Source organism: Camarhynchus parvulus, chromosome 1, assembly GCF_901933205.1.
Source record: "Camarhynchus parvulus chromosome 1, STF_HiC, whole genome shotgun sequence".
Taxonomy (NCBI): domain Eukaryota; kingdom Metazoa; phylum Chordata; class Aves; order Passeriformes; family Thraupidae; genus Camarhynchus; species Camarhynchus parvulus.
In genome coordinates this window covers 26,083,799-26,108,020 of record NC_044571.1, presented here as the reverse complement: position 1 = coordinate 26,108,020, position 24,222 = coordinate 26,083,799, and the positions used below count along the sequence as shown (strand labels likewise).

The 24,222-nt window shown below is 39.6% G+C and overlaps 1 protein-coding gene across 7 annotated transcripts in view; it reads right to left on the bottom strand.

The window, feature by feature from the left end:
- MCF2L (MCF.2 cell line derived transforming sequence like) overlaps positions 1 to 24,222 on the bottom strand; it is a 156,371-nt gene that overhangs the window by 46,367 nt on the left and 85,782 nt on the right. For all 7 annotated transcript variants that reach the window (XM_030948330.1, XM_030948343.1, XM_030948371.1 and 4 more), the window contains 2 exons: positions 19,647 to 19,730; positions 9,922 to 10,036 (listed from right to left, as the gene is read on the bottom strand). In XM_030948330.1, coding sequence (XP_030804190.1) covers positions 9,922 to 10,036; positions 19,647 to 19,730 — 199 coding nt within the window. The remainder of the gene's footprint in view (positions 1 to 9,921; positions 10,037 to 19,646; positions 19,731 to 24,222) is intronic.

Genomic DNA, 24,222 nt, shown 5'->3' with positions numbered 1-24,222 from the left:
CCCTGAGGTGCTGAATTCAAAGCTGGTGCCCAGTGGCATGGAAGTCTCTGCACTGCACCTGTCTCTCCATAGACTCATCTCTGGAGTCAGAGAAAAAGCTTGCCAGATCCTCCTTACTGTGTTTAATCTGTGAGCAACCTGTACTGTGCTTCAACACAAAAGAAGGCTCTTGATGAAGAAAAATATGTTCTATTTGATTACTGAGCCCTGTCATAGTCAGCTCAATGAACTGTAACTGTGGAAGGCAAAACCCACGCAGCTCAAACTAAGGCTGGCCACTGTTCATGAAGCAATACAGGAAAGAGAAGGAATTCCAGCAGATGAAAATTTAGAATAAGACAGCCAGAAGTGCTGTTATACAAGTGCAGCCTCTAGTGGTCTGTCCAAAATCACTGAATGCCAAGTAAAAATTATCTTTTAATCTCTTGCCACTAACAGCTACATTTCACACCAACATGATGCTGTGACATTCCATAGCAGCAGCACAACCTGCAAACAAGAAGGCACCATTTCTTATTGACGCTTATACCTCAAATTTGATTTTGAAAATAAAAACTTTTTCCCCTCCTTCCATCCCCCAAAACAATATCCATACTATTCTACAATCTAATTAATTCTGTACTGAAATTCTGTGAATAGATATGTTTTTAAACGCACATTGAAAAACCCAAAGCATTTACACTGTCTCTTTATTCTGTTTTTTGCTAGTTACTGCTTTCCCTTCACAGAAACAGATGAACCTGCACAGGAAATTAAGAAACTCTGAGCTTCTGTGTTGGAGTTGAACCTGTTAAAGCTTCATAATTAGACAAGGTTCAGATAAGAAATTTGATGCATTTCCCTGCCTCAGCTATGCACCTTTTTTTTTTTTCTGATTTCTCTGCATTCCAGCTAACTCTCCCTAAATCTTATCCAGGGTACCACTGATGAAAACCTTCTCTCTTTCCTTTCCTATTATGCTTACTTTTGGTCTCAGCTGTTATTAGTTCATGTCCCAGGCATGTCTAAAAACACACTGTATTGCAATTTTCTCAAGACTGGGGAACCATCAGATAACCAAAACTGCATTTTAGGATTTTCAGCAAGCGGGCAAAGAAGAATTTAGATGAGTGTTGGGTTGTGAGGTAGCATAAATAAAAACCATCATAGGCAAGTGATTAAAATTTGTTCATGAAGCAGAAGAGATGAGCAGAATCATACAGCCAGGCAGAGTGACACCATGACAATACATGCCTTTTGTCACTTCATAAGCATAGGCAAGAATAATTACACATGATGTTATGTCAGTGACAGGAGATCTTAAAAGCCAGATAAACAGGAGAAAAAATAATGAGAGCAACTTCAAAGAGCTTTGTCTAAGGGGCTATTAACAATTCAAAACTTCACAATGATTGTAGGTCAGACAGCCACGAGTGATTATGTGCAGCCCTATGCCTGTTCTGAAGATTCCTTGGTCACCACAGGACTGTGACAGCAGCTCACGGCACTGCCAGCAGACCAAGAACCCTCAAGGAAGATGGGCCACTACCACAGACATCCTGGCAACAAGGCAAATGCTAACTCACTGACCAACAGGAGAGCTGCTCTCCAGCCTTGGTCCCAAAAGCAACCAGAAGTCTGCCCAGAACCAGGGCTCTTGAAATTGTGAGATACAAATCCCAGCATATTTACATGAGGGAATTCTGCCTCAAGCACTGCTCGTGTTCCTTGGCCAAATGGCCAGCACTGGTACACACCTTATTTATTTTAAAATATTTATGCCCATTTATATAACATCCAAGTCATACTTCTTTTATCTCCCCGCTCAGATTCAGAGATATGGGCATGAGTATCTTCCTTGATTGGTCCCTATATCTGCTCTTTATCTCCTGCGCTCCTTTTGGTCCTCAAATCAGCCTCTCTTCCACTTTCAGCAATTTTCCTCCTTAACCATGACTGATTGGAAGACAGTAATGCTGGTTATCTTCTATCATATATGCTGACCTTCTTTCTGCTCCAAAAAGCTTTTGCTGTTGGGGGGGAAGCTGAGGGAATGTAGCCAGGGTTAAAAATAACAACTCAAGTGTCCAGGCATCATCATCTGCCTGGGCCTGGACATCTGCTTGTACCACGTGCATTCACTGTCTTCCATGGTACCCATCAGCCTTTTTTATGATTCATAGAATGACTTGGGTTGAAAGGGACCTTAAAGATCATGTAGTTCTGCCTGCCAAGAACTTCACAAGCTTTATCCCACCAAGGAACTAAAATCAGAGTGACCTTAATGCATTTCTGTATGGTAAAGGAAAAATTATTTTAACAAGTTGTTGCTTAACAAATCCCCTTTTAGTGTGTGAAATTAAGTAAAATAAGAGTTTTTAAGGAAGAGCTATAATTTTCTAAATGGAAAACACAGTGTGATTTCTTCAGGTCATGCAGAGCTGCTTTTAGAAGGACTGTATGAAGAAAGACAACAACTTTGAGGACTTATTTAGACTTAACTACAGATGGCTGAAGTAGGTCACGTTATCCTGGAGGGACAATTAAGGATAAATAGGTCAATAAAGGCAAAAGGGCTCTATGTCGGTTTAAGCTTAAGTAAATTGAGCAACAGAAAGCCTGTGTGGCCCTCATTTTAGAACTATGAAGTCCAACTCCATAAAAGATTTTTACACCTATTCAGAACTGCAATATTAGAATTACACATATTTCCATGACACTGCAACAACCACTAATGCTACTGCACAAAGCATTGGAACAAGCTTACAGGGAATGCTGCACAATTTATCTTAGAACTGTGCCATTACACTTAAATAGGGTGTTAAATTCTCTGAATTTAATACTGGACTAATCAAAACCCCTGTGTGACAGTCCAGAATTTTAGTAATTAACTTTCACAATTTTACAGTGCTTAATTTCCTTTGTCTTATTAGCAGACTAAATTTACCACCGGATGGTGCGTGTCATACATGCTACCCAAATCCTCTAAACCCTAAAGGTGTAAATGGGATTTAAAGACTGCAAAGGCTTTACCTGTACAGGGCTGGGCTTTAAAACCAGTTTAAGACACTTATAAGGTAGACATTGAAACAAGTGTAAATATTGTTAAACCCAGTAAAAATTCAGACTATAAGTAACAATTTGGGCTTTGACCTTAATCTTGTGAGGGTATGAATCCGACCAAAAGCTTTGGACTACCACTTAAGTTTAAGACACAACACTCTTACTTCAAACCTAAGACCATACCCTGTCTGCTTACAGCAACATATGGTATTTACAACTGTTTGGCCGCTGTGCTCTGAGAAAGGAAGGGTACACACAGCGTGACAGATTTTGCTGGAAGTCCTCTGATATTCTCACTAACAAATTTGAGGGGCTGCCAAGGTAACAGCAGGGTACAGGTTCCATATCTTCAGCCTGGATTGTAATCCAACAAAGAGGAGAGCAGGGAAATTAAGCACAGCTGACAGAAATAAACTCTGAAGCTGCAAAGCTGTTGCTCAGCGCGTCAGTATGAACTGTCAGAGCATCCGGTTTTTGGCACTTCTTTCCCATTATGGGATGATGTTCATCCCTGGCACTCCATAAAACAAAATTGCTTAACTGTTAGCTAGTGGTGGGCTGCCCATTCAGTTTGCAGATAAATGAGCAAACACATGCAGTTACCCTCTGACACTGGCTCTTCACAAGGTCTGCTGGACACTGACGGACTTACAGGCTCAAAACACAGCATTACCCCAATGCTGCTGCCTCTGCTTCAAAGCACAGTGTGAGCCCTGAGCTCCCCTGTGTCCCTGACACCGAGCTTTGCTAGCTCCAGCAACACCCATGCCATGCAGCTGCCTGTCCTTCTGGTCCCTGCCTAACCCCACCTCATCACACTTTGCTGTGCCCACACAGATCTGAGCCCACTGAAAGGCTTAGCACACACATTTCTCTTTCTGTTTCCAGGGTAATCCCAAACAATGGGAAGCTGGTAAACAAGCAAACCCTTAGCAATACCTAACTACTGAGCTTTGGAACTGTTGGACATTAATGCTTTGGAGGTCATCTCGTTCTGTTCCATTACTTGGACAGGATGGCTCCCTAGTTTCCTACACCACAGAGTACCAAAAACAACAGGATTTTTTAGAAGGCTACATGGTGTTCAAGCATTTGTAAACCTTCAGGAATTTCAACGAAGGGAACACTCTCCCAGCCAGGAAACTCAGGGACACCTTTCAAAACAGGAAACTGCTGAACATGCCAAGTTAACCTGAGTTATGCTCAAGATCATGCAGTAGGACAGGATAGCATTACAATGAGAAACTGTACAAGGCTCTGTCAGAATACAAGGAAAAAAGGCCCATGTAGCATACTTAATCAGCAGTATGGGACTGAAAACAGGTCATCAGAAAAACCATTCTGAATTTTCTAATCTACACAACTTTTCTCCTGAAAGGGATTTAAGACTCAGCTTTACACTTTTAAAATATTAGTTTTCCAGTCTCTTGTGACCACAAGAATTTTAGCTTGTTTTCTTTGTTCAAACATGAGTTTATATGAGCAGGAAAGAAAAGATTAAAACTATACTCTTTTGTTCTCATAAACAGCATATTGTTTTCTAATTGCAGTAGAAACTGCTAATTAACCAAAAGCAAAACCATATGTTGAAGAATGTTAAGTTTTTTTTAACCACTGCAATTATCTATTAATTTCTTTTGGAGAAAATTCTTATGCCACTACCCATGTTTGGTAAATTCATATTCCAACAATGTGTACACACTTAAGCTAATAAAATGCATTTCAAGAAACAGCTGTGCTGAGGAGAAATTAAATATTAATAACACCTGCCTTCAAGGTGCACTGCAAATCTTAGAAGTCAATTTACCAGGATCAATAGAAAAATGAAAAGAAATAAACTTGCAAAACAGAGAACATTGTTGTCACTGAATGCCCTGAAATGCAACATTCTTCCTTCAGCCTCAGTAGATGTGGGACGTAAAAGGAACATTGCACAGCTGCTTATCCCACTATGCAGTAAGAATGATTGTGTTTGGAGGTAATTGGGTGTCGTAGACATCTCTTTGTGAAAAATCCTTTCTTTAGGGTTTTTTCTTCTTAGAAGCTGTGGCTTCAGAGATAGATGTAAACAATAGGTTATCTGCTGCCGTGGAATGCAACAGGTCTGTCTGGATTGGCCCAGCTTGGATGTTTGTGGTTGATAACCAATCCGGGATGGAACTCTCTCAGACAGAGTCTGAGAGAGCTGCCTTGTTACCATTCTTTGCTTTTCTTTTCTTAGCTTAGCAGCTTCTAGAAATCTCTCCTTTTCTTTTTCTTTTAGTATAATTATAGTATATGTATATATCATAGAATAATAAATCAAGCCTTCTAATCATGGAGTCAACATTCTCGTCTCTTCCCTCAATCAAGAACCCTTGTGACCACCGTCACAATTGGGCTTTTACTCAGCTAAGAGAGAAGACAACCTTCATCTGCAGGGCCTTTTTCTCCTACTGAGCTCAGCAGTCATCCCCAAAGGACTCACAGAGTGAAGTAACAGGAGACATTCTCTGCAGAAAGAGAATCAGACCAACTACATGGACATTATAAAATCTCAAAATAGCCCAAAAGGATGCAAGACATGGCTGACCTCTACTGAAATACAGTCGAATTTAAAGTTGTCACCTCTTACAGACACTTTATGTAGAAATATTACTGTATTCTACAACTCCATTGATAAGAACTATTAATTCATGTGGATCAATATGTACATGTTAACTATTTGTACCAATTTCAGTTAAACTACTCTTCCTAGAAAGTACTGCCTTATGTACTGCCAAAGATTCTCCTACCTGAGTTGCCTATGCACCTTTCTAAGACAAATTTCACCTTTATAATAAAACTTTATCTTATATTTCAATAATAATAATAAAAGTTATTTGCTAAAAGGAAAAGCCTGCTTCAGAAGCATTACACAGATACCTTACAACATATCTTTCAATATCAAAACAGAAGTTATAAAAGCATTAGCTGCAATCTTCTGCTCTCTATTGTAGTCATCCTTAACCCATTGTTTTGCCTGACAAAGCAACGATCTTTCAGCACACATGGTACATGACTGTTGTCACACATTATGTCAACAATTTGTACTGAATGTTTTGAGATTACTAGAAACCTTGTTAGACATCATATTTTATCCAGCCATCTACAGAACACGAATTTACCTTGCAACATTAACAACACCCGCCTGAAGAATATGGTTCAGCTTTCTGCTTAATGTTATACAGTTGCAGCAAGGTTAACTGAGTATCTTTAAACTGAGATGAGGTATTCCCTTTCCACTGTGTCCTTTCTTAACATCCTCATATATCAGGCATTTACACATCTAAGCACATGCTAACAGCTCTACTATTTACACTATTCCATTCCATGATCATCTAAACTGATAGCATGCAACTTTTAATAGTTCTATTCCTAAATGCAACCCCACGAGATATTTTTTCATGATTGAAGTTTACTGTGAAAAAGTTGAGAGAAAGTTCACACAGAAAAAACTTGCAAAACCCAGTGTTTAGATAATACAAAACAAGGACACAGTAAGAGGTGACAAGTTCATGTTTATCTATAAAATTAGAAGAAAAAAAAGGTAGGTTGAGAGGTTTCAGTTTTTCCTCTTTCAACAAACTCCTAAGCTAGCCTTCTTTCACTTGGGAAGAGATCTTGAAAACCTGAAGTCACTGCTAAGATTTATATCAGTAAATATACTATTGGGTGAACTCCACTGCAGAGGACAGAAAGATCTTCTTATGAGGCTCTTAGTAGTTCCTTACTGTCATCCCTATGAAATATCGTTTCCCTTAACATGTCACTCCAGGCAGTTGGACAATGCTTGAGTTTCTGCTGCCAACCTCTTGCTGTGATCTTGCACAGGGCCAAGTAGAACAAGTAGTTTTCTGAGGAATTGGGGTGGCTCCAGATGTGTCTGTGCTCTGCAGCCTGTGCTCTTGGAAAAGTCCATTTGCCCTTAGTCTGTCAGACCAGCCAAAAAACAGTTACCCCACTGATAAACTAAATGACAATAACCTGGGAGAGCAGTCCATGCTTAAGAGCTGTGGGCTGCATTTCCATCCTTTCTGTAAATCTGTACTCCTTACACCTCTTTAACCAACTGACAAACTAAAAGCTAAATGCCTCCACCTCCTTTAAAAGCCACTTCCAAAGCACCTAAAACAGTATCTGAACACTAAGATAGCAGGAAAAATCCTACCTTACACCACCTTTAAGAGCACTAGAAATATCCCAATTCAAGAAGAACCGCAGCCCTGCCCCTCTTAGGGTTATACATGTATCAATATATGTAACATATCAATAGCAAAATATCTTTCACAAGGGGATGTATGCTGGCATCTGGCTAGTGTCATTTCTGTAGCTTTTTATTCCCATAAACCTGCACAAGGCCTCAAAAACAAACAAATTTTACACTATAAGCTTCTGACACTGGTAGTGAAGATATCAGTCAGGAATATCATAAGCCCTTCGAGATTTTATTGATTCTCAGGCACAAAAAGGAGGCACATTTATCAGTATCTTAACAGCATTATTTTTATAAGATTTGAAATGGAACTGTTATCACTTTAAGCCTAGAGAACTGCTATATTCTCAATAGTGAATACCTTACTCTTAACATCTAGACAGCTGGGCTATCTCCTTTGTCTATGAAGAACAATCCTCTCTTTCTAAATACTTACAAATTAAAGAAACAAGAAAATCCTAGAAGAACAGCCAGACTTAAAGAGTGACCACTTCTGGCTCAATACTCCCAGAGTAATTGTTGTCAGGTAGGAGCAACTGACAGACAAACCTTCAGAAAATCTCCTATCAAAGTGGTGTGCTGGGATGCACTCAGTGCTCCCCCACCGTACCAGATGCTGTTTGTTCTGATCAGAATTTCCCACATGAACCCCACTCTGTGCAGAAGTTCAGTGGGCCACCATGAAGTGCACCACCAAGGACTTCCAAAAGGAGAAGCAGATGTGAATTCAGAATATAATTATTTGCAGAAACTGTAACCAAGATACGATCAAGGGATGCTTAGCACCATGCAGTTTAACCACCAGCAGGATAAACAAAGGACACACAAAAGCTGGCTGTGAGCTTCAGAGTTTCATCCCCTGACAAACTAGGGATTAAGAAGTACAACCAGGAGGGGCTGGTTACATCAAGTACAACTTGATGAGGGCGTGCTCCATCTTCCATATTCCAGACCCTTGCCAAGGATATCAGACAGCATGGATACATACAGTTCCCTAAGGAAATCTGTCTCCAGATAAAACATCAGCCAATAAACACCTCTCTTTGAGCCAAATAATCCAAGAACTTTCTTACCCACTCAGGAGCCCACCTGCCAAAATGTAACAACTCAAGGTGAATAGGAGAGTGCTGGGGGAGACTGAGCTGGAAGTCTTGCTTAGGGAGAGACAAAAAACATGAACAGCTTTGCTTCATTGATGCATCCAGTATTGTCATGACAGAAATAGGCTGGTCAAGCACTAAGAGGACTCACTCCATAATTTTCTCACAGATCAAAGTGAGGTTACTTCTAATCTCCAAACCTTTTAAGGATTATACAAAGCAACCTTATTATGACACTGGTCAGCATCTTCACCACTCTCAAAGCAGCTCATCTTATCCCAAACTCTAGATTTGGGTCAAGATTTCTCAAGAGATGCTTGATTTTGTCCTTAGCCATTGCTTGTCATTCTCCTCCTTGAACTCTCTTTCTGTACCACAGAGGCCTGAGAGACACTGTCAGAGAAGACTGCATCGAAGAATTCAAGTGTTTCAGCCTCATCTTTATTGACTGCTGCTAATTTGCCCAGTCCATTCAGCACAGGTCCACATTTTCCTTGTTTATTCCTGTACTGCTAAAGCACCGGAAGTTTTTTGAGTGGTCCGTGATGTCCCTTTCTTCTTGTCCCTCAGCTCCAGGTGTGCTTTGACTTTTCTGACGCCATCCTGACATATGTGGACAATGTATCTACATTCTTCCTTTGTAGCCTGTCCCTGCTTTCACCTCCTGTACGCTGCCTTTGTATCTCAGCTCAGGCACAAGTTCACTTTCAGACAGTGGGGTCAGCCTCCTGTTACGCCCATTCATGTTCCAGGATGTGCCTTTCTTGTACTTGGAGAATGCTGTCCTTCAAAACTTGGCAGCCTTCCACAGCAGATTTACTCTTCAGAGATGCCTTCCTTTGTATCCCACCTACCAGTTCCCTGAATAAGCCCAAAATTTCCTCTCTTGAAGACTAGGGTGTTTACTTTATTCTGCTACTTGCCTTACTCACCTCCATCAGAATTTTCAGCCCACTATTTCATGCATTAAAAATTATCAACAAAAATCATTGTATTTATTGGAGAACTCATTGGTAGCACTATTTGCCCTCTAAGAGAGCCAGAATTAATCCTTGGGCCTGCTTTGCACCATCAGGCAAAGCTCTGAAAGTCTGCAGACATGATGCATTCAGCTCAGCCAGGGAGCAGCTCAAGTGGTGAGGACAAACCTCTGTATGCAGATACAGTGTTCCCTCCCTGAGTAATAATCTTGAGCAACACCCAGGAATTAGCATGCTCTGCCAAAATTACACATGTGCTCAATTAAAACTCTGAATATTGCATTCTAAATACAGTGACATAGGAGGACAATGTCCATCATGGGACCTATATCCATACATATCAGGAAGTAATTTTCTGATGAAATATAAATAGTAGCACGTAATTTATCTAACAACTACCTTAGACAGATGTCACTAATCAACACTTACTGACACTGCACCATGAGCCTAATTTTCCTTTTCTTTAATTGAATACCATGCTTGATTTTTACACCACATGTAAGGGATCAAATGTGGAAAGTCCCTTAGCAGATGAAAACTTATTTTCTTCTAGACAGGTGCTCACCTTGGAATGCTTGTCAGGTAGGTCAGAACATTCTGAAATTCTTTTTCAGGAATCTCACTGAAAGCTGGATAGTCTGGAAAGGTGATAACAGGGCAGCCATCTCCACCTCTTCCACCTGCAAAAGTAGCAGCAAATGTGTTTACATGAAAGTCTCTTTACTTAGACTGAAATTTCCCAGTAATAAAACAACTGCATTTTCTCTCTCTCTCTTTTTTTTTTTTTCAGGGCTCATGTGTGGACAGTTTATTTTGAACAGTCTGTCCCTTCTTCAGTGCTTAGGAAGTTTTATAGACAGGAATTTGTTACACCCCATTCACGAAATGAGATTTTTCCTGGACAAATGTGAGCAGTTCTGACACCAGATGGCAGTGCATCTTCTGATAAACATCAACTGCATCTAAGTAGAAGCAATTCAGAGAAAGAAAGCAACCAACTTAGAAACAAAAAAGTTAATTCAGAACTAAGTAGGTGAAGCTCCATTTTGAACTGAACCCTCTCACCAGCTGGAACTCATTCATGCAACACCCCCTACCCTGCTCAGTTGGCTGCTTTGTTTTTAGGCTGGTGAAACAGAAGGGGCAGAACATTAAAAGAAATGGCTGTAGGTGTTTCAAATGAGATTTCCCATTCCCAGATGTTGTACAGAAGGTGAAGCAGAGCTGAACACCTACACTGCAGCAGAGCTGCTGAGGAGCTGGATACCATTACATGTGACTCTCCTGGCATTTGCACCACTGGATACAGTTCACAGACACAACGCTTCTTCATGCACTTCACACGCATTCTTACATGCAAAATGTAATAATTTCTTTTTAAAGGCATTATTAGTGTTTCATGTCTTTAGCAAGTATATATTCATAAAGACAGATAGGACAAGGGGCTTGATGAGCCCTAGCAACTGCATGAAGTTAACTGTTCTGGGGTGGCAGGAATACACTGCTGGGAAGTTATCTTTGATTCACAGTTCAACAGGCGAGGACAAACAACAAAAAATGCTGTTATAAAATAACAAGGATATTTTTTTGCCTTGAAATCCAGTAACTGTGCAGAAACCAGCATTAAACTGTATTAACAGCACCAATTATGAGAGCAACAGTGACTTGTGAAGATAATAATCTACTTCCAGTCCCTTTGCATCTAACCTCACAGGAAAAAGAAGAGAAATATTTGCCCTCAGATTCATTTGATAAAAGAAATCACAACTTCCCTCCAAACCACATGTAATTAGAAGAGCTGAAATAGTATCTTTATGTTAATTTGTGGTGAATCTGATTTCCATTTACCAGCTTTACAGATGGCAGTGCTGTCACTGTGAAGCTCTTGGAATCAAAATACATGAAAAAAACAACGTGCTTTGGATGTATTTAAACAACAACAAAATGCAACTATTATGCAAATATTACAAGTTTGCAAATATGACCTTTATGACACATCCAAACATGGCAACACTGAGCCAAGGGAGCTAATTTTAGCTATACAAATATTCACAACACGAATGTAAGTTAACACGAATTTTGACTCTACTGGTTTTTGTTCAAGCTCTCACGACTAAAGCATTTTCCTCTGTTGTTAAAAGCATGATAATGATTATTTCTGTTGCTTATGAAGTGTTCTGCTCTCTCTAGAGAAACTATTTTTAGGCACAATCATACATTATTTGTGGTATCTTCATTGGTTACTTTTTTTGTTCTACTTAATTTCTATAAATAGGACATATGAAACAAAAGAACAACAACAATAGACTTGCAGGACATGTCCTAAAAGCAGAAGTCTGGACTAGGATTTTCAGGAAGTTGCCAGACCAGCACCGATTGTCAAGGGCAAATAGAGCCATCCTGCCTGGTGACTGCCTATTAATTTTCAGTTTCTAGTACAGTCATCTGTGGTTATCTTGGGGGGAGATTACTCTGCCCTGAGCTCTTAGAATCAGTTCTTCACTGATTTTTCTTTGCCGTTTCCCTGCTGGGCCACTTGAGCACACATTTATTTACCTTCAAATGCTCCTCAACTGTTTTTCCTTATCAGAACCCTGCTGCTCAAAAGAGTTCAGGGCAGAGTGACCTGAAATGCTAAACATAAGAAATTCTGTAAATTTCAGCTTTAACATCACTGACTTAAGAAGCTGCTCTCTATAATGCAACTTTATGGGTTGGATTTGATGATCTTGGAGGTCTCTGAATTCTGTGATTAAATACATGGCCATCAAGGGAAGACAGGTCACTCTAGCCAAAGCAGTTGCTGCTTTAAAATAACCATTTGCCAGAGAAATTTACAAAATGGCATGGGAAATAAAGTAAAAATCCTACATCTTAATTGTGTTTATATTAAATATTAGAAAAAGTGAGTTCACTTTTTAAAGTGTCCTTTATTTCTTAATGAACCTGATGCAATAAGAAATTATTGTTTTCCTTTATTCGGAATCATTATTTTCTTCCTCATTTTTCTTCACCTCTGCAAAAGCAGCATTACACAGTTCATAAAATTAGCTGTGTAAAATGTGATTTTCTTCTCTCCACTCAGAAATAAATCAAGCCACAGAACTTAGGGGGAGGAGATAAAAAGTTTAGGAAGCTAAGAGGGGTTTTATTGTTGTTGATTTTGGTTTTAGTGAGAGGGAAAGCATTCAAGTGAAAAGTAGTGAACAATTTCACTTATCCTTTTTGAAACACGGGTTTAAGGCAAAAAATTCAGACATCTTATTAAAACGAATTCATATCATAATCTTCCAGCACCTCAGAATTATATACACCTGATTACGAAAAAAGACACAGATGAATTTGTGAGTGCTACAACTCATGCAAGTAATTCAACACATACAGAGGAGTTTTTAAAATTAGTTACTGCAATTAAAATCACCATAAAAAATTAGTAATTTAACAGCAATATTTTAATAAATTCAGGTCAGTTGGTACAGTGACCACATCTAACTACCTTAGTCCTAACCTCTGGAAAATTTTCACATTCCCCTCTTTCACATTCCCCTCTAGCTCAGAGTCCTGAAATTCCAGTTACAGCTGTTGAACACCCTTAACTGATGTGCTGTACAAGTTCTGTCCACAGAGGCACATACAAGCCCGCTCTCCTATTTCTGATCTTACACAGGGATGCTCTACACAACTGGAATTTAATAGTTTTATATGTTTTTAAGACAATCAAGGACCTGAGAGCATTATAAGCATTTTCTTAGTCTAATCTTAGCCTTGTTTTTTTTTTTAAACATAAATTTCTGAAAGTATAACAAATCCACTTATTTTTGTTTAAAAAATTCTGAGCACTGTTCTGACTATGAAAATGTCAGATTGAATGGATCTAGGGAAAGATGTCTTTATCCATAGCAGGGTAGGGACAGCCTAGATGATCTTTAAAGGTTCCTGCCAACCCAATCCATTCTCTGATTCTATGAAAATGATGAAATACATTCGGCACCATTTCTCTATGAAATATTAAATAAATGCCACTTGAGTGCCAGCTTTTGTTTTTTGTTTACTGCAAAGAGCAGAAGAGAACACATCAGTCCTTAAGTGGGTGCAATCAGTCTGCAGACATACTACCTGAAACAATGCCCAAGAATTCCTTGATGTTTGTCTTATAACATGAAGCTGTGATAAACCTTCTACAGCTGAGAGGATTATTACTTTCCAGGCTACAAATGCAAGCACCATAGAAGTAAAGAGGACTGAAGCTTATTTCAGCAATAAAATAAAATAAAAACATCACAACGCTCTAAATTAGGCAGATCTGCTTCCACCCTATTTCTGTGAACATTCACTAATGGAAAACTTGGTTATTACCTGACTTAAACATGACTTTGGCAGCCTATTCACATGAAAATTCTTGAACATATTAAGTGTCAAAACAAATTGCCTTCATGAAATGGTAATTTTTCAGTGGATAAACCTCGAAAATTCTAGCAAAGCCCTCCTAGGTGGAGCTCTTCTAAATAGATCTACGAGCCTTGGTCTAAGGTCAGTTTTTACAACAGTGACAGCCCTATGTTTTGGAGAAACACACATTTTAAAAACATTGAATTGTACTAGCTCCACAGTCCACAGCAAAGTGACTTAACTGTGCTTAGAAAATAACACTTCATGTTCCTTGTTTTTGAACACAATTAACACCAGCAATATCACCAACTGCTAAAATTGTGTGTACCCAGAGCATCGTGGTCTTGTGGATGAAAAGAGTAGAAAAAATAACCATGGGAAACTAGCTGTGCTATTGTGAGATGGTTAAAGTTTCCCTTAAGTCCCATGATTTAGCATTTATTCTTTATATTCTGCTACATCTAACTTTTCCCATCACAGTTGCTATGTCTTCTGCATTTGTTTTCTTTTTTATTAAGCAGGTTGGGTGATAAAAGACTGCTAACCCAAGGAAATTGCACAGCATCTTCAGAATTTCTAATCAAGAGGCACGTTAGTAATTTGGTATCTAAAAACAATCTCAAATGAGACATAATTAGTATTCTTTTCAATTTAAAAAGGCATTGACAGGGGAAATTACAAAACTTGTGTATTGGACATCTGCTAAAAACCACACACACGAGTGCACAGGCACACACACAAACACAGAGAAAATGGTAATTCCCCACAACTCTGTAGAAGACTTACTAGTTGTCTGGGGTTTTGTATGAACAGCAAAGTTTGACAGCAGCAAAGAAACTGCTTAGACTTACTTCCAGGAAGGATGAGTAAGAGATTATTTTGTAATGTTTCCCTAACTAGGACTGCTCCTGTTTGCATAAATAAAAAGGTCTTCTCAAAAGTACTCTGACCACCCCCACAAAAAAGGAAGTAAGTAGCTGGATATAATTAGACGACACAGCAAAGATTTTGGCCTGATTCTATAATGCAAGTGAAATAGTATCTGACTAAAAGAAAAAATATGGCCTCTATGTTGATCAATGTGAACACACAAGGTCCAAGAGCATCAGCCTTGTTGAATGGCTCAGATCTACAACTTTAGTTCAAAAGACACTGCTTAAAAATTGCAGTCCTGTCAAAAGTGAAGTCCTCATGTGACTAAGAGAAGGGCTTACTTCAATTTTTTTTTTATTATAGTGGTCCAGCCATTATGCTTGTGCATTTCTGATAAGGAGTTTCTCCAGTCTGCTTGCATAATATAGTTAACTGGAGAATTCAGTATTTGAAATTACATGTAGACTTCAATGAGGGACTGGATAAAAGCTTCACTGCATATCCTTTGCAAAGAAAAACAGATTCAAGGGGAATTTATTAAAATGTTCTTTCCATGAAATGAGAAGTTTTACTTGCATAACTTCACAAGCTGCGTTTTGCTCAAGCTGATCAGCAGCAAATATACTGGCTTAAAAATTGGATTGCAATACATAAATTTGAATCTGAACATATTTGAACTGGAAATCTCTTAGCCAAGGATTCACTTTTTCCCTTTATCTATTTCTTTGCTACATTTTTGTTTTGATTTTTTTAAATCTCTACAGACAGCAGGTTTAGCATAGTAAATAAAAAAACAGTAGTTAAGCTTACACCTGTGCAAGGCAAAGACTGCTAAGAAATACCTCTTCCACTGTCCATACACAACATAGACATATAATATAGACATATACTGTCTATATTATATCAGCAACAAAAGTAAAGCTGATATTTTTAGCAATGTTTGTGGTACAGGATCCACTTGGAAATTCTCAAATGTAATTTTACAGACTCAGCAGCCAGAGCTATTTCAATGGGAACAGTCTGACCAGTGAGGAGTGGTCAGGTCATTCCCACAGAGGAGAGCACATGGAGAAAATAAACTCAGACAAAGTGAGATACTTACTATTTACAATGATAAAGGTATGAGCATATATGTGTCTATTCATAAATCAAGGGTATAAGCATTTTGAAAGCTAGTACCAATGTTAAATTTTTCAATGGCACGAAAAACAACTAGGAATCAATAGATAAAAATGCAAATAGCATGAACTCATATTTGTATTTCCTGTAATGGAAACACTTTGAAGTTGTTCAATGTATAAATAGGCATTCAAAGGAAATGGAGTTAAATAACTGGCTCAGCACTCCTGGTGGCCAAGAATCTCATTTGCACATCACATCACATAGCTTGGATGATTTAAGATGCATATCAACATACACAAGTGTCTGTATGCTCTTCTCCATCTACATTTATTTTAACACATCTGCACACTGGTGGCAGACAGACACAAGGCTGGGTGGGTATGAAAGCCACACAGCAATCAGGGGAAGAGAAAGTACTTCTGAAAGAAAATATAAAACACAAATTAAAGACAGGAATACATGAGGAATGCATTTTCCAGAGACTTTTAAATGGACCTTACACTGCCTTCATGGGATAAAAACAAAAACAAACAAGCAAAAACAAAGGCAGAAGACCCTTTAAAATGTGGAAGAAAAACTTGTTGCACTAATAGTAACTAAAGAAAACAAAGGTAAAAGAGGTGAAACAGTGAACTGTGTAGATGCCATACTTGGTATAGCCTGGCAACAACAAAAGTAACAATTTTAGCCCAGATAAGGACCTTGTTCCAGAGAAAGAAAAAACTCCAAGGCAAAATGTAAACAACTGTGCCTGAGGTAAAACATTAACTTCAGGTTTTATAAACTTTGTGTGTGAATGATTATTACAAGCCTCATCCACAGCTTGCCCCACCATTAGATTTAAGCTGAACATGACTGCTGAGCAAGAGCCAGGCTGCAGGAGTAGTGAGCACCTTGATTTCATTGCACTTTGATATCTTTACTGACAAACTGAAGCATTAGTGGAAGCTTTCACTTAATTTTGTCTCATTTCAAGTCTATTTTGGATGCTCCTGCAGTATTTCCATTACAATCCAGCACAAGGAGGGACACAAGTAAGAAGTGACCCCGATGGAGACCAAAACACAGAAAGCAGCTCGGGAAGGGACACATCCTCTAGGACAGAAGCAGACTGGGTTTCATTCCCTGTTCAAGCAAGTGTCCCATGAGACCTAGATATACCCTATTAGGGAAACGAAAGCAATTCTCAAGTATTGAGAATTGAATTGCTGTTAAAAAGCCAACAACTAAAATCAGAAATGTATCTAAGACACTCAGCAATACCTGTAAAGATGCTATTTTACCAAAGGCATTAGTAATCTATGGACTTTCATTTTAATGAGTTTTATGCCATGTACTTAGATTCTATTTTCAAGGTAACAGTAATAAGCAAAAAGTGTCATTCACACACTGGGAATGTCTTAAGTGGCCTTAGAGCAAAGCCCCTCTTAAGATCAACTGTAACAACAAACAAATTGTACATAAATCAAGTACCAAAACATTGGCTCTGTTCCTTCATTCACAGAACCTGTAAAACCAGTATTTGGTACAGCAAAGAGAATTAACCATCAACAAACATCCTGCAGAAGAATATTAGGATAACAAGAACCCAAAAACCTAAATTCCAAAGTGAAATGAAAATGCCTAACATTCAAGTTTCCCGAGAATAATAACGACAACGATGTAGTCACAGTAATGCAGGTGACCTATACCTTGAGGCAAATAAACAAAATTCTAATTGACATGAGTGTGAATAGATAGAAGAAAATAGAATAAATAGAATGAGGAATGGCTGCTCTTACTAAGCTCCACTGCTAGGTGTATTTGTGGAGTGCTGGAGACACTTGTGGATTTGTGAACTCAACAACTCATCTACCACAGTCAGCAGTTTTCCCCCTCACTTCAGAGGGGCAAAATACAAACCCTACTTATAGTTTCATAGATAGGCTTATTCTTGCATAACACCCTTATGAGACATTTTCTGCCCGTGGATAAGAATGAGCTTGGAAAGTCAAAAAAATAAATTTCCAGGGAAGAACTGTAGCTTACACACTATAATCTCAAATGAAGCATGAACAGCCAGCTTCATAAAAAATATCTAATTTTCCAAGTGCTACCACCACTCCACAGAAAACACAGTCACTACTGCAGACCCACAGTTTAGGCTCTGAAGCAGAAATAATTCATAATTAATAGCTAATTATGAGTATAACAAGATTCAGTGAGCTCTTGCCAAGTAAAGTATTACATTGTTTCATTCCCCTGTTTCTCTGGATCCCATGCAGGATGGGATTCAGAGGGAGAGGGAACAGTCATAGAGTCCAGCTGTAGAGCAGAGAAGTAAATTTCCTTTCTACTGAAGGATGCAGGGCAGCGCTGCAAAGCCACTGATGCTCTCCTCTTTTGCGTATTGGAGGGAGGGCAGGACAGGGCCATAACTCCAGCAAGTTCACTGCTGCACATCTGCAAGAGCTTTTACAGGCAGAAGACAGGAGAACAAACTCAGAAGCTTATCAGACACCTTCCTCCACTCAGCCAGGTCACTGAGCAGAGGCACCATCTCCCTTTGCCCATTACCAGCCAGCCACGGGCTCAGTGTGGAGATGGACCAAGCTCAGCACCAAAACACTGCATGGCACAAACACACACAGCCCCATCACCAAAACACTGCATGGCACAAACACACACAGCCCCATCACCAAAACACTGCATGGCACAAACACAGCCCCATCACCAAAACCCTGCACGGCACAAACACAGCCCCATCACCAAAACCCTGCATGGCACAAACACAGCCCCATCACCAAAACCCTGCATGGCACAAACACAGCCCCATCACCAAAACACTGCATGGCACAAACACACACAGCCCCATCACCAAAACCCTGCATGGCACAAACACAGCCCCATCACCAAAACACTGCATGGCACAAACACAGCCCCATCACCAAAACCCTGCATGGCACAAACACAGCCCCATCACCAAAACACTGCATGGCACAAACACACACAGCTCCATCACCAAAACCCTGCACGGCACAAACACAGCCCCATCACCAAAACCCTGCATGGCACAAACACAGCCCCATCACCAAAACCCTGCATGGCACAAACACAGCCCCATCACCAAAACCCTGCATGGCACAAACACAGCCCCATCACCAAAACACTGCATGGCACAAACACACACAGCTCCATCACCAAAACCCTGCACGGCACAAACACAGCCCCATCACCAAAACCCTGCATGGCACAAACACAGCCCCATCACCAAAACCCTGCACGGCACAAACACAGCCCCATCACCAAAACCCTGCATGGCACAAACACAGCCCCATCACCAAAACCCTGCATGGCACAAACACAGCCCCATCACCAGGCTGGCACAGGTGGCCCAGGCACAGAGACTCTCTGTGTGCAAGTGGCTGTGCTGCTTTTGGAGACAGTCTTACACCCAAAAGCAGGTTCCTTTGCACAAGGCAGTCAGTGACAGCAAGTCAAAAATCCTGCCCAGAATTTGATGCTGCACATGTCTGAGCCCAGCACTGATGCTGTGGGGGAATGTGGTACCATGGTGCTTCCCCATCACTTTGGTCACAACCAATGTACCAGCTTGGGCTTCAGTATCAAACATGACAGCAGAGCCTGTGGCAGCTGGGGCTGTGAGCTGAGGACTGTAAGACCACAGCAACCACCAAAGCATCCATGCTGCAATCTCCAGTTAACTGCAAAGTTACCTGTAATTTTAAAATTTCTATTATACTTTTAAAAAAACTTTTAATTAATCCTTAAATAACAAGTCTTAGTAGCCTGAATTTTGAGTTACTCATTGATTTCTCATATAAAAGTCTTCAGAGACTGTGAAAGGACAGCAGGCTGAACCATGTATCTAAGCAATGTGTATAAGAGGGAACAACACAGTCTTACCTGACAGATAAGCGAATTGTTTCTTTAATTGGTCCTGAATATCTGCAGCATAGAGGGGAATGATATCCTGATGCATGATTTCATCTGTGAAGAGAAAAAAAATTGCATTGCTAAGTCATTTAATGCAAAATTTCACAGCACACATTAAAAAAAAAAAAAATCCCTACAACACAAAAGCTCAGAAAACTGTCCAACTTCTGAAAAATACGTGAAAATCTCTGGAGCCTTTCACGTGTTTGCCAAGGGCCAAGTTTTCTTTGAATAGCACACACATAGAGGAATTTACATTTACTGACATTTAGAAGGAGTACAGAACTGCCACTGAACAAAACACTGTAGAACTAATATTCCTCATGAACAATGTTAAACAGTGGGATTTTTATGAATTAAATTCAATTTTTATTCAAATTTTCTCAGTCAAACAAAACCAAGAAACTTATGATTTCTCTAGCCTATCATCTAGATTCAAATACCCCAAAAGACCAGCATTAAACAAGACAGGTAGAACTGGCTTGAAAGTACATCTTCCCCTTGAAAGCACACACATACACTCTACCTCCACCCTGAAAAGCAACGCTTAAGCTTTTATCTCAGCCCTTCCACTTCAGCTTAGTGACAACCATTCTGCTTTCCCAACCCTTGGTTTTCTGTCCCAGTGTTTCAGCATAGGCATTTCCCACAGCATGTTTCCGGAGGTCAAGCAGAAGCCTGGGTTTCGCTGATTGTGACAAAGACTGCATGACAGAGTTGCTTCATTCATAAACTAAGATCTCATTTTTTTACAAGGAAACAAGAAGTTTTACTCTTTTGCAATTCCTAAAAAATAATTATTCCACATATTAGCTTCATGGTACAGAAGAGACAACGTAGCTTTTTCTTTAATTGGTTATGAACATTTCTTTTAATCTGACATTGTACTGACATTGAAGTTTTGGGTTTTAATGTACATTGAAAGAATGAATGTCATGTGAATTGAATGCCATTAAGATAGGTTTTGACACTCAGAGCTCTGAATGTGCACAGAAAAAGTAAGTAAAAACCTAAAACTGATGTAAAGATAAGTGTCACCTGCAGTGAAGGACAAGCTGAAGTAGAGCTCTGGTCCTCAAGGACTTGCTGTCACTGAGGTCTTACAAATGCTAGATTGTGAGCAGACAGACACTTCTATGAGCAATTCTCACATGTAAAATTCTGAGAACTGCAATTATTTGAGAATAGCAAAAAAGCCACTTTCAGTTACTTCTTCCACAGTGACTGTGGAAGAACTTATGCTGTGAAACAGAACTTCTCTGTTCTCTGTGGTCCCATTGGGCAGAGGAAGACCCATGACCACTTTCAAGGTCACACACTGATCAGAGCTATTTTCCTGCATCCGGCAAACTGCTGCCTGATCAGAAGACCTCTGCATACCATGCTGTCAAATCCATAAGTGGATACTTTTAACTCTCAAGTCATATTTCACCCAGACCTCCAGTTATGTCACCATTTCAGTGTTTTCAACAGAACACTGAACACAGATGTTTCAAAACTCCAATCTCAGACAGCCAAGTAATTTCCAGAAGAGGAATACCCCACTTCCCCAAAGGAAAAAGGATGTTAGAGTTTATTTTTGCTGTCTGTGCCTTATGATACAAGGAGACCTCCTGCAGCAGTTATTAAAAAACTACACAGCCCTGATTCTGCAAACCAATACCTGCAGGTGGACTCATGACCCTGAATATAAACTCTTACAGGATTAATGCCAATTTTTGGTGGGAGATGGGAAAATAACATCATCAGTCTATAAAATGCCATCCTGGCTCAAGTCACAGGCAGACATAATTTTCATTGTTGCACAGCATGGCATGTAGTAAAACAGTTGAACTTTGCATGTGTAAGTAAATACATGACACACTACACTCCTGGAGGCAGGACATTCCCAAGGAAGAGAAACTATTTATGTATCATTACATAAGGATCACTATTTCCCCATGTAGCCCTGTGATGAATCCCACTGTGCAAGGTGAAGACCCAAGTCTAGATTTGATTGCTCCAGTGTTCCCTCTGATAGGAGCAGCAGCTTTTGCCACCTGCACAGATCAGCCCCACAACACTGATCAAATACTGCTTCACTGAAAAGACAGTCTCTTCCTGCCCCTGGTTTTAAACTCCATTTTAACTCAAATGTGAGGGCCTGTCTGTTTGCAACTGGAGGAGCAGCACAGTGCATCCACTGACAGACACCAAACTGCTCTTCCTGCTGCACTCCCCTCCACCAAAGCCATCTCATCTTGTTCTTGCTGATTTGGTTTCAAGGCATACCTCTAAAAGCCAAGTATGCACTAACATCAGAACTGATTTTCAAAAATTTGAAACAACCAACATAAAAAATAGCAGCAAAAAAAAAAAAGCGCAAGGAAATGCAACTCTTGGAATTGCCAAACAGGTCACATCCAGCAGCTCAACAAGACACACTTAAGCCCAGTATTACCACCCATAGATTTAGCCAGAAATCCCTCTTCAGTATGTTTCCTTCAGAGGAGATGCAATTGTAAAGACTCATTGCTCTGCACCATTTCTGTGACTTTTAGCATCCCTCTGAAAAAGAGAGTTCATCACAGTTTGTTTGGGGTTCAATCTGATTTCACCTCAAGGTTGTCCATCATTACTTCAAAATGCTGTTTCTTTAAAAGGATAAGGCAACAAAAGGCAGACATGCTACATAGACTGTGAGAGCACACATTCCTTACTCTCACAGCCTTTGGGGAAAATATTTTCTTGGAAATATTCTTTAAATAGAGAACCTGCCACCTGCTACATTCTTTAGGGATCATTTCCATTTTTGTAAAGCTAATTAAGTGCACATAAAAATACAGAATTACTGAAAATCTGCTCACTGTTTTGTAAGGAATTTTTATAGGATCAAATTTCACTTGTATTTGAATAGATTAAGATTCACACAGCCCATTATTTTCCCTGTTCTATCTTTTCTGCTTTACACAGTATTTTCAATGCAGAGACCTAAGAGTCTCTCTGTTTTACTGGACCCAAAATTCGTTGCTGGAAAAAAGCTGCTCATATCAAAACATGCTTGAATATCCTGTCTTTCCTGAGGAGGTCTCTTAAGAAGCTTAAATGAAAGCCCCTGGGAATGACAGTGCATCTAGTATTGTAGGTGATAATAAACAGTAAAATAAGGTTCTTTAAAGTTAGTACCGATTTTTTTTTACTATTTTTAAAACGCCAACGTATTAAAAAAAAAGCTGGGAATGTGCAAAGATTTTTTTTAAGCTGACAACTGGAGGTTCTTTAAAAAAATCCTCACATTATCTAGTATTCAAATGATGAGTGTCATAGAGGACAGAAGTGTCATCTTCCTAACATAAAGGAATCAGTTAAATATATGTTTCTTATTGCAAAAAGCTGTGCTCACTAAAAATGTGAACCACAATCTTGCAGATATAGAATCTTCTAATTCAATTTAAATCTTGCTTTGATAGTCCTGTCTCAATGATAAAGGAAGATGGCTTAGAGGGACTTGACCCCATCCCATCAGAAGCACCTGGCTGCATTTCAGATGAAGCAGGATGACAGATTTAAGCACGAGGGCACAAAGATAACTTGTGCTTGGATTACCTGGTGCCAGCAAGTCCTGAAGAACTTGGGATCTGAGAAAACAATCAATGTCACTGCAGTCAAGAATTTCCCTTATTGATAAAGAGCTCCTCTTTCTTTTCTGATCAAACTAAAACTCATCATCATTTGTAGTTGGTCTGATATGCTGAAGTAAACCCATTTTCACAGAAGACATCATTTGAGTATACTCTGAACTGACTGCACCCACATTACACACAAGGAAGTCTCCCAACATATCTTGTGAGCCTCCTGTAACCAGTTTAATAAAATTCCCAGCAAGCCAGCTGGAATTACACCACCCTTTGAGTGGTTCTGCAGGAAATTCTATGGCCATTACTTTACAGTGACTTGAAAGCTGATCTATTTGTACACATCCGGACACAATTATGCCTTTCAGCACAGATCCCAGGAGCACATCTGAAATCAAATGACAATTTTTCTTCCTCCTCTTTCTTTCTGAGTCTGCAAAATTTTCAGGAAAACTTGTCTATAGCTTCTCTATGAAATTCATGCCTTAAATTCAAGAAGTAGTGTATTTTCCTTAGCCAGTTTTGCTTTGCTTCTCCTCTGGAACAGCTTACCCCACCCAAAGAGTTGAATGCCTTTTATGAAGGGGGTCTTCATTTGAAAAATCTCTTCATTAAGCCACCCTCCCATCTGGTAATTATAAATGCAAGATAATGACTTTCAGAGCAGTCCCTTAATCTCTCTCAGCCCCAAGGCAAATCTTTCATTTCCTCATTCCTCCCTCTTCATCTTCACCCCCCGACCACCATTGCTAACAGTCAGCTCCTTTGTGAAGACCCCCCAAGCAGGGAAGAACCAGAGCAGCAGAGCTGATGCACAGAAGCCCTCTTCTACTCTAAGCCACCTAAAACTAATGAGCTGCTCAAGATGCCAAGTGAGCTTTCCAGCTTTAAATCTGAATTTTAAAAATCACTGCTGATCAGTGACAATGCCT